This window comes from Vicia villosa, linkage group LG3 (genome assembly GCF_029867415.1).
Source record: "Vicia villosa cultivar HV-30 ecotype Madison, WI linkage group LG3, Vvil1.0, whole genome shotgun sequence".
NCBI classification, from domain to species: domain Eukaryota; kingdom Viridiplantae; phylum Streptophyta; class Magnoliopsida; order Fabales; family Fabaceae; genus Vicia; species Vicia villosa.
The window spans coordinates 116,909,429-116,919,951 of NC_081182.1; the positions used below are offsets into that span (position 1 = coordinate 116,909,429).

The 10,523-nt window shown below is 34.1% G+C and overlaps 2 protein-coding genes across 2 annotated transcripts; both read left to right on the forward strand.

The window, feature by feature from the left end:
* Window positions 1-79: 79 nt before the first annotated feature.
* LOC131658849 (uncharacterized) lies at window positions 80-8,550 on the forward strand. Its single transcript, XM_058928099.1, has 6 exons — window positions 80-184; window positions 421-894; window positions 1,399-1,548; window positions 7,978-8,061; window positions 8,314-8,484; window positions 8,528-8,550. Exons 1-6 carry the CDS (start codon window positions 121-123, stop codon window positions 8,548-8,550), a joined length of 966 nt encoding a protein of 321 aa, XP_058784082.1. The 5' UTR covers window positions 80-120.
* Window positions 8,551-8,586: 36 nt separating this feature from the next.
* Window positions 8,587-10,239, forward strand: LOC131656575 (uncharacterized). The gene is made up of 3 exons (XM_058926266.1): window positions 8,587-8,773; window positions 8,854-9,245; window positions 9,524-10,239. The coding sequence occupies exons 1-3, from the start codon at window positions 8,596-8,598 to the stop codon at window positions 10,136-10,138; spliced, it is 1,185 nt and encodes a 394-aa protein (XP_058782249.1). The 5' UTR covers window positions 8,587-8,595; the 3' UTR covers window positions 10,139-10,239.
* The last annotated feature ends 284 nt before the right edge of the window (window positions 10,240-10,523 follow it).

The following is a 10,523-nucleotide window of genomic DNA, read 5'->3' on the forward strand; positions in this document are numbered from 1 at the left end:
GTTTTTCCTAAGTATCAGATTCATTTCTTTTCTAATATAGGAGAATTAGGTTTGCATTATATCTTGCTAGTACCTTCCAGCAACACTATCTACTTTCATTCAGTATTTCAATCTCTAAGAATGGCACATAATGTGCCCCATCTACGCGTAGCTCAATCTTATCATGGTAACGAAAGTAGAGAAGGTATGTCAAAAGTCTATACTTTCTTTATATATTGGCACTCACTATCTTCTTCACCTTTTCTTAGGGGTTTAATGGTGTTATCTAATGAAAATATATTACAATTTATTAAAAAAAATTCAGTCTGATTCAAGGGGATATATAATCGTCATTGATTGACAGGAAAAAAAATTTACATTATCAGTGCATTTTTTTTCTTTTGTTATTAAATAAGGAATATTGCAAAATGAATTATGTAGCTAAGGTGTTCCGTGAGCTAGTAATGGAAGACAAATGGAACGAGGTAATTGAAAAATACCAAGTAGATACAAAGTTTCACAAGATAATAATCATGGGACGAGGAACCGCATTACACGTGGCAATAAGCAATGGGTTCAAAAACGTAGTGAAATGTCTCGTAGCAGCAATAGAAAGGCTTGAGGATGAAAGTAGTTTGAGATTGATGAATGAAATAGGGGCTACTCCTCTTCACCTTGCAGCATATAGAGGGTTCACAGATGTGTGTGAAGTTATAATTGGAAAAAACGGTGAAAGGAAATATTTGATTCAAGAGAAGAATGCTGATGGAGAAACACCACTTTTTTGGGCTGTGCGTGCAGGCAAAAGATTGGTGTTTGTTTACCTACAACAGTTTTTTCCATATGATATCAACGCTGCTTTAAATAACAATGATACTAGCATCCTTCATGTTGCCATTGGAGGAGAAATGTTTGGTTAGTTTTTTATCTCTTTATTTATTCATTCATTTCTGTTTACTCTTTTATTCTTTTCGACTTTCTTTAAAATATTTTTCTAAAATAAGAAAAGAAAATAATTATTCAAAGAAAAAATGAAAATTTTCCATTGTTTTAATACAGAACTGGTGAAATCCTATAAGTTAAGAAATATAATATATATATATATATATATATATATATATATATATATATATATATATATATATATATATATATATATATATATATATATATATATATATATATATATATATATATATATATATATATATATATATATATATATTATTAATGAAATACTAAATTTTGATATTTTTTTAATTATATGTTCATTTAAACAATTGTCTTTACAGTTTTATTCTTATAAAACATTTTCATTTTAAATTAAAACAATAAGCTAAATCTAATTGAAATTAAAATAATAGTGACCATTACATCTTGTCAATATAATAATCTATGTATCTTTATCTTGTGCAACAGATTTGGCAACTATAATAATGTATTGCTATGAAAGTCTTGGCTCTATAAAGGATAAAAATGACATCACTCCTCTCGAAATTCTTGCTACTAGGAAGTCAGCCTTCAAAAGTGCAAGTAGGCTATCTTGGTGGAAGCAAATGTTATACTACTGTAAGTGACACATACATATGGATGTTATTAAAACACAACATTTTTAAAAAGGTGAAATTGAAAATTATTTAAAATTTTATTTTTTTAAAAAAATATTTCATCGTTGAACTTTAAATGCTAGCGACAAATTAGATATAGAAATTCTCTATTCTCTCTCTAAATTTCATTCTCTCTCTAGTTTTTGGGTCTCTCTAACCTCTCTCTAGAAGGGGGTTAGGTTTTCCCCCGTTTTTGTGTTTCAAAGGTGCGATAGTTATCAATGGCGTCCGGCGTTTGGTTGGCAGCGAGCAGGAAAGAGGAAAGTGTTCAGCAATTTGAAACCTAGGTGGGACATTTTTCCAGCTGGTGGAAGAAATCGTAATCACAAAAACGCAGGGGAAGTCATCTCGTCTGTGTACGTTTCGGAGTTCCTGGAAACCACGACGGCTAAGCTTCTCTTCGAGCTATTTGGTTGTGTTGGGGATGTGGCGGAGGTTCTGATTTCGCCGCGGAGGAATAAGATTGGGAAGAGGTTCGGCTTCGCGCGTTTCAGAGAGGCAGGGGATTGTCGCCTCTTAGCGGTTCGTCTTGATAATATTCTGATTGGTGGGAAGAAGATTCATGTGAACGTGCCTAGATTCAACTGGGGTGTGGAGGATAACAGGTCGAACAGTAGGACCTTTAGAGATAGAGTAGGGGAGGTTTTGTTCAGGTTGCACGGTAAGGTTGATGTAGGGAGCGGTGAGTCGGCAGCTGTAGGCTCAAAGACTTATGCGGAGGTTCTTCATGGAGTGAATGTTGTTGGGCAGGCCAAAGCATCAGTGGCAGCATGTTTGAAATATTCTGCTAAGAAGGAAGATTTGGAGAGATTGAAGAAGGCTTATGTAGGTAGAGTCAGAATTCCAGGTTCTGCCTATAACATTCAAAACCACTTTGATATGGAGGGGTTGTTCGCTATCAAGGTATCTCCGATGGGAGGCAATGTGTGTATTCTTGAAGAGAGGGAAGAAGGATTTATGGAGGATTTGATTGGGGAGGGAGAGTCGTGGTGGAAAGACTGGTTCTTAGATATTAAGAAATGGAGTGGGGAGGTTGTCGATGTATCCAGAGTTGTGTGGTTTAGGGTGTTTGGCATTCCAGTTCACGCTTGGAATTCCGATTTCTTCGTGGCATTAGGAAAATCATTTAGGCTCTTTCATTTGTGTGGAGGGTAAGAATTTCTTGTTATTTAAAGTGGATTTTGAGAAGGCCTATGATAAGGTTAATTGGAATTTTTTGCGTTATAGGTTGATTAGAATGGGGTTTGGAAGGAAATGGCTCTTATGGATGGAATTATTGGTGTTTAATAGTAACATGTCGGTGCTATTTAATGGAAGCCCCACTAAAGAATTCGGGGTGACTAGAGGCTTGAGACAAGGAGATCCTCTCTCTCCTTTTCTCTTTGTTTTGGTGGCGGAAGGTCTTTCGGGGCTTGTGAGACAATCCATCGAAGTGGGGGAATTTTATAGGTTTGATATTAAAAGAGCTTGTTGGGTGGATTTGTTACAATTTGCGGATGACACTTTAATAGTAGGGGATGGTTCTTGGAAGCTTGTGTGGGCGGTGAAGGCAATTCTTAGAGCGTTTGAAATCGTTTCGGGCCTTGGCATTAACTATCATAAGAGTAAGTTGATTGGTATAAATGTTAGTAATTATTTCTTGGAGGCGGCGGCCAATTTTTTATCTTGTAAAGTGGAGGATAGTAGCTTTCTTTTTCTTGGTATTCCTATTGGGAAAGATCCTAGGAAGGAAACAACGTGGATTCCTACGATTGAGAAGATGAAAAAGAGGTTGGGAGGTTGGAAGAATCGGTTTCTAAATCTTGGGGGAAGGATAACTCTTTTGAAGTCTATTCTTTGTTCTTTAACCATTTTCATGATGTCTTTTTACAAGATGCCTTCGAAAGTGGCGAAAAGGATCACAAGTTTACAAAGTAATTTTTTGTGGGGAGGGACGGATGATAAAAGGAAAATTCATTGGGTGAGTTGGGAAAAAATTATCTTACCGTTTGGTTTGGGCGGTTTTGGGGTGAAGAACATAGCGGCTTTCAATTTAGCACTTCTTAACAAGTGGAGGTGGAGGATTCTTAAAGAGAAAGATTCGTTATGGTATAGAGTTTTGAAGGCCCTGTATGGGGATCTAACTTCTCATGGGTTTAGTGGAGGTAATTGCACAAAATACTCTTCTTTTTCTTTTTGGTGGAGTGACATTGTTAATATTGGTAAAGATTATGATAAGGATTCTTTAGTTAAGTGTTGTAGATTTGATGTTCATAATGGTTATACAACTCCCTTTTGGGAATCTTGTTGGTTGGGTGAAGATGCCTTGAAGGATGTTTTTCCGGATTTGTTTGAAGCTTCTTGCCTTAAAGGAGTTTCGGTAGGAGCGATGGGAGGATGGATTGATGGATCTTGGAAGTGGGGTGATTTTGGTTTAGCTCTGGTGATTTTGAATGATGTGATTTATAGGGATAATCTTGCTATGTTTTTTGACCGTTTGGAACATCATGGGGGGCCGAAGAAAGGAGAGGGGGCGGACATGGTTACTTGGAATTTCGGCATAGACACCGTTTTCTCGGCGGCCTCGTGCTACCAATTTTTCTTGAAAGATTCTATCCCGTATGGTCCCGCCAACAAGCATGATGAAGCTTTTGGCATCATTTGGAAAGCGGAAATACCTTTCAAGATAAAGGCTTTTGGTTGGAGATTATTTCTTGATAGACTTCCAACAAATGATCTTTTGTTGTTTAGAGGTATTAATTTCTCTTTTGATAATCTTAAGTGAATTTTTTGTGGTCTTGATTTAGAAAGTAGGAATCATTCCTTTTTTGAGTGCCACATTGTTAAAAGGATTTGGTCCGAAATAGCCATTTGGGTGGGCAAATTGGTTAGTGTGGAGGAGGATTGTTTGTCTTCTTTTATGGATTGGCATTTGTTTTTCCGGACAAACAAGGTGAAGCACAATAAGGCGGACGTTGTTTGGTTAGCCACTTCTTGGTCCCTTTGGTTGGTTAGGAATGGTGTGTGCTTTCGGGACGTCGGTTGGAGCTTAAACGATACGGTTTGGAACATTAAGTCGATGGCTTGGAAGTGGTCTTTTTGCGGTAAAATTACCCATCCCAGTTATTCTTTCTATGATTTTTGTAAAGATCCCATTTCTTTTCTCTTGTAGATTAATTGGTGGATAATTTTCTTTTTGTCGGGTTTTTGCCCGTGCCTCGTGTAAAAAGGTTGGAGAACCCTTAGTTCTCCCTTTAATATATTCCTTGCATACACAAAAAAAAAACAAATTAGATATAGAAGATTAAGAGATATTGTAACTAAGTACTTACAACATTTTTTCATGATATAAAGTATCCCCAATTCGTAACCTATGATACCAAAACGGTAATAGGCTACTCAAAGTGGGATCTAAAGAATTCTATGGGAGGGGATTAGAGCTGTCAAATGGACCGGCCCGACCAGCCTACTTTAGTTTGATGGGCCAAGATGTTTAAATAGGTTGGTCCGGCCCAATTGTTTAATGGGCTACATAAAATGAGTTCGGCCCATTTTTCAAATGTCCGATGGATTAGCCTGACCCGTATTTCAATATTATAGTGTTAATTTTATAAAAATGGATGTAATACATAAATGCAACACATCATAAGTAGAAAGTCGTCATAAACGTATATAAGTGATGTTTAAAATATTTATCCATATATGAATACCACAAAATCATCCATGTAAAAGTACAAAGTAACTTAATATTATTCACCAATACTTATCAAATTTTCTCTTCATCTCACAACCATTTTTTTTATCACATCATCTTAAAAATATATCTTTTCCTCTTTAACTTTTCTTTATCACTTAAAAACACATTTATACAATCATATCTTATCTCAATCTTTTTTCTCCAAAATTTACCAAAATCATTTTTTAATGGGCCAGCCCGAAGCCCGCTTGGCCCGACCCAACCCATAAAAAACATAAGCCCAATGGGCTGGCCCAAAAAGACAGGGACGTATTTTTTAAAGGTACTTCACGGCCTGGTCCGCACTAGATTGTTGGGATTATGGGCCGGCCCGAATAGAATAAAAGGGTTTTAGTAACTCTATAGAAAACCTAGTCCCAACAAATCTTTTGCACTCTATTATGAGCGATATCCTAGAAAATACCACACTGTTGTGATCAAAGAAAAGTGTTTGAGAATATCTCAAAGAATTGTATTTATTAAAATTTAAATATGAAATCTCTACCAAATTCAAGTTGTGGTATGTTGGACATGTGACTTCACACGCAGGTTGGGAGGGGAGGGGAGTGAATTGTGTAGTTCAGAAAAACATGGTTTTGAAAAATATTTGGAATTAAAATCAGAGTTTAAAAATATTTTGATTTTTTTTTAATATTAAGCAGTAAAAAAGTAAATTAGCAGAATATAAAGTGCGGAAAGTAAAGAGTTGAGGGAAAAGAGAGAACACGGATAGTTAAAGAGATTCGGAAAATGGTATGGGAGACATAATAAATAGGTATCTAGCTTAAATGGGTATATGTGTCTTGATAAATGTTGGACTATCAAAAAGTTTACGGGCAGATACAGTTACCATGGCTTATCATCTCATCAACAAGTCACCACGTGCATCATTGTAAGGGAAGGTAGAAAAGGAGATATAAGCATCTAATTCTATTGATCTTGAGAATTTAAATATTTTTGGGTGTCTAGCTTATAAGCATATATCCAATGAAGATCGATCCAAACTTGATTGAAACTCGAATAAGTATGTGTTCTTAGAATCTACAAAAGGTGTGAAGGGGTTAAAGTTATAGGATCTGATTAAAACCAAGATGGTAATGAACAATGATGTTGTTTTTTATCAACAATTAATGTTGAAGGAAATTGTTACAATATATTTACCAACATTTGATGGAGAAACTTCTAGGAAACATGTGATTTAGGCGAATGTTGATTCGTCACCATTGAACAATATGCATGTAGTGTTTGAACAACATTAAGAACCAGACACTGATACTTAAATTGACCATGAAATTGAATTTTCAAGTGAAGTACATGATTACACTCTTGTACGTGACAGAGATCCCCTATTCAGCTGAGCTACAAGAAAGAAATAGGTACGAAGACTTGGCAAGCAATGCAGTTCTTACTAGTTTCAGTGACCCTTATACTTTTAGAGAAACTATTGCTAGCCAAGAAAAATATAAGTTGATGGATGAAATGGTGGAGCAGATGGAGTCCTTGAAGAAAATTCAAACATGGGAGCTTGTTCTGTTTCCTAAAGGAAAAAATGGTCATTAGTTAAAGTGCGAGTTTGAGAGAAAACAAGTTATAATAGGAAAAATAAGGGGAAAAGTTCAAGGATCATCTTATAGAAAAGGGGTACTCACAACAAAAGGGGATTAATTATTGATATTTTCTCTCTGATCGTCAAACAAACTTCTATCAGGGAAGTGTTTTTGGAAAGAGTTATGGGATCATGTTTAAAAATGAACATGATGAGCCTTCAATTGTAGGATAGGTTGATTTAGACTATGATGATGATATGGATGATAGAAGATCTACAATGTGGTATGTATTTACTTTAGCAAGAGAACCTATTTGATGGAAGTCATTGTCTTAATCCATAATGTTCATATCGAAAACTAAAGTAGAGTACATGAATATAGGTGAAGTTGGCGAAGAATCCTTTACTTACAGGATTAGTGAAAGAATTGAAGTTTAGCAAGGAGTTTGGTTGCATGCATATTTATGTGATGTTTCATAAGATCGGAAAGTTAATTGCATATGGATACATGTTACTTATTTTATACTTCAGAGAATGTTGTTGATATGTTGACCAAGGCAATCATCAGTAACAAGTTTAAGTATTGCTTGAACTTGTTACATGTATCTCAATGTTAAACAGAAGATGTACCTCTCAATTGGCAGAATGAATTGTTATGCATAAATTATTGATAGGGCCTTTATATTTGCCAAGGTGGATATTGTTAAGTATGGCTCATATTATAGAGAGTATTATGATTATTGTTGAGTATAACTTATTTTGTAGAGATTATTATTAGTAGGGATAATTTTATTTTGTGGGTAACTAGAGATTAAGGTTTAGGTACATCAAATCCTAGTATATATGTTAAACATCATTGGCCGAACTATGTTAGCAAAAATCAACCACGTTCATTATCTATTACTTTTCTTTGTCTTTAGTATTTTATATTGATTATTTTTCTAACACTGTCTCATGCAATGTTTGTTCTTAAAAATAAAATCTCATAAATGGGAAATATAATAAAGATGCACCTGCTAAATCAGTCTCTGTTCAAAATATAAATAATACTTGCTTCCATTATTTTTACTTTTATGTCAAATATCCTTAAAGGAACGTCTAACATTCTTTATAAAATTTTGGTGTCAAAGGTTTTTCTATAAGCCTCCAGGACGCAAAGACTACAATGGAGTTGTATCAAAAGAAGGCTATATCTAACAGAGATTTAAAGAATGGTATGCTTCTAATGATTTATAGCTCTAATGATCCTTTTTCCATATTTATTTAGAGTTTTAAAATTAGTGAACTATTAAAAGATAATCATGTTTTATTAATAGTAGAGAGTGTAGTTAATAACATTATTATTGTAGAAGAGCTTTTTCTCTTCCATTTTTATGAGAATTTTAATCAACAGAAATAACAAAATTACCTCTTCCTGTATTTGTTGGTGCTCACTATTATTTACTAAAGACCTGTCTATATTGCAGAAATAGATGATTATAGTGAAGTATCAATATCTGTATACAATGCTCACGAATTAGAAAAGGCATACAATGTACAACATACTATTGCTCAACTTGATTTTTTTAGTTGTGTTAAGACTTTATGTAACCGCATTCAAAATTTTGTATTCAGATGGCCAATCCTATCACTATTTGGTATGTATATTGAAATCTTCTAACTTTAATTTTTCATTTATAGTGCCCAAATCAACTAAAAAGTAACCATTACTCTCTTGCTCAATTAATTTTGTAGACTTAAAGGAAATAATGACTATTAAAAAAAAGCACATATATGGTCGTCAACTCTTAGAAGAATTTATGAAAAATCCTTACGAGTCTTACATAGGTGGTGGGGGTGATCAATTAGGTGACATTGAACATGATGAAAAAATGGAAGATTATTTTGTAAATTTTCCAGAGTTTATCAAGCAAGAACTGGAAAGAGGTAAATAATAATAAGTACAAAAATTAATGAAGATATAAAACTACTATGTAAATAATGAAATAATCATTGTATATTTACAGGTGAAACTTCAATGCAAGAGAAAAATGAAAATAATTTTTTTGAAGATTCAACAAATAGTAATGGAAAGGACACAGCATATTTGATTGCAGCAAGTCATGGAATAGTTGAGATGATGTTAGCACTTCAATTACAGATAAGAAGTGTGATCCATGAGATCAACTGTAACAATGAAAATGCATTGCTTTTGGCAGTAAAGAATAAGCAACCACATGTTATTCAGTGGTTGATGAAGAGTTTACCTAAAGAAGTTTTTCATCACCTAAATCTAGAAGTTGATAAAAATGATAATACCATGTTACACTTGGCAGCATATACATCAATCCAAAGAGAAAATAATTGGAGGATATCAGGTGCTGCCATGCAAATTATATGGGACATCAAGTGGTACAAGGTATATTTATAGTTTAATCAAAGTTATCTTTAAGGCTGTGCAACGTGGGTTACAACATAGAGCCCCAAATTTGTCATTGTTAAACTATGACTAAATAAAGCTTCATAATTTATCATGGTTAAACCATGACTAAATAGGGTATCTAATTGTTTTTTCATGTTTGTTGAAACATGACTAAATAGGGTATCTAAGACGATCATGAGTTTAATTATTACTTATCGCTATATTTTTATTTATCACGGATTTAAAGTACCATTAACATATATTTTCTTGTATAGTACATAAAAGGACTAGTACCAGATCATTTCAATCATAGAAACAACAAAGAAGGAAAAACCCCAAGTGAAATATTTAAAGATCAACACAAAGAACTCCTTGAAAAAAGTATTGAATGGTTGAATCAAACAACACAATCAAGCTCAGTTGTAGCAACTCTCATTGCTGGTGCCTCCTTTGCTACTTCAGCCAGTGCCCCTAGTGGAAATCAGCAAACAAGAGAACCAAAATTAGAAGGACATCTAGCCATTGAAGGATTCACTATATCTTCATTAATTGGACTTTACTTTTCTGTTAGTGCACTCATCATGTTCCTTTCTATACTCTCTTCTCGGAAAGAAGTCGAAGACTTTCGTCGAAAATTACCAATGAAGCTTCTTTTTGGCTTGAGTTCTCTCTTTGTTTCGATTGTTGATATGTTTGTGTCTTTCTGTGCTGGACATTTCTCTGTGCTTAGTGATAAATATAACAAGAGAGGTATCTTGTTCTATTTATATATTTCCATTTGCTTGCCTATCATTTTATATGCAGCTGTGCAATTTTCGCTATTTGTTGATCTTGTTATGGTTATTTGGAAGAAGGTTCCACCACCAAGTGTAAAGGGAGTTGATCTATAGAGGTGTTTTCTTTGTTGTGATTGCTATGTGAATTGAAACTAATGTTTTTTTGTTTGTACTTGAATAATGTCTTTTGTATTGTTTTGAGTACTGGTGTGAATATGGTGTGATTTGACTCTTTTGTATTACTATAAGGTGTGATAAGGATGATATGAACTTTCAATGGCTTATTCACATCCCATATCACCTATTCTATACATGTACTATTAAGATGTTTATGCATTCTTATGATTATGCCGATTAGTTGGTATTATAAAATGTTAAATTATTCGTTATATAAAGCACTTGAATTGAAGCATAAACTTTATGTATTAAAGTACTGCAGCACATGAACAATTGAGCATCACTTGTCACTGCCCGCTTGGAACAACTTATCCTAGGGAAG

Coding starts and splice junctions, on each gene's coding strand:
- LOC131658849 (XM_058928099.1), top strand. CDS start 121: ATGGCACATAATGTGCCCCATCTACGCGTAGCTCAATCTTATCATGGT. Junction 185..420: donor TGGTAACGAAAGTAGAGAAG/GTATGTCAAAAG, acceptor TGAATTATGTAG/CTAAGGTGTTCCGTGAGCTA. Junction 1,549..7,977: donor GAAGCAAATGTTATACTACT/GTAAGTGACACA, acceptor TTGGTGTCAAAG/GTTTTTCTATAAGCCTCCAG.
- LOC131656575 (XM_058926266.1), top strand. CDS start 8,596: ATGACTATTAAAAAAAAGCACATATATGGTCGTCAACTCTTAGAAGAA. Junction 8,774..8,853: donor CAAGCAAGAACTGGAAAGAG/GTAAATAATAAT, acceptor GTATATTTACAG/GTGAAACTTCAATGCAAGAG. Junction 9,246..9,523: donor GGGACATCAAGTGGTACAAG/GTATATTTATAG, acceptor TTTCTTGTATAG/TACATAAAAGGACTAGTACC.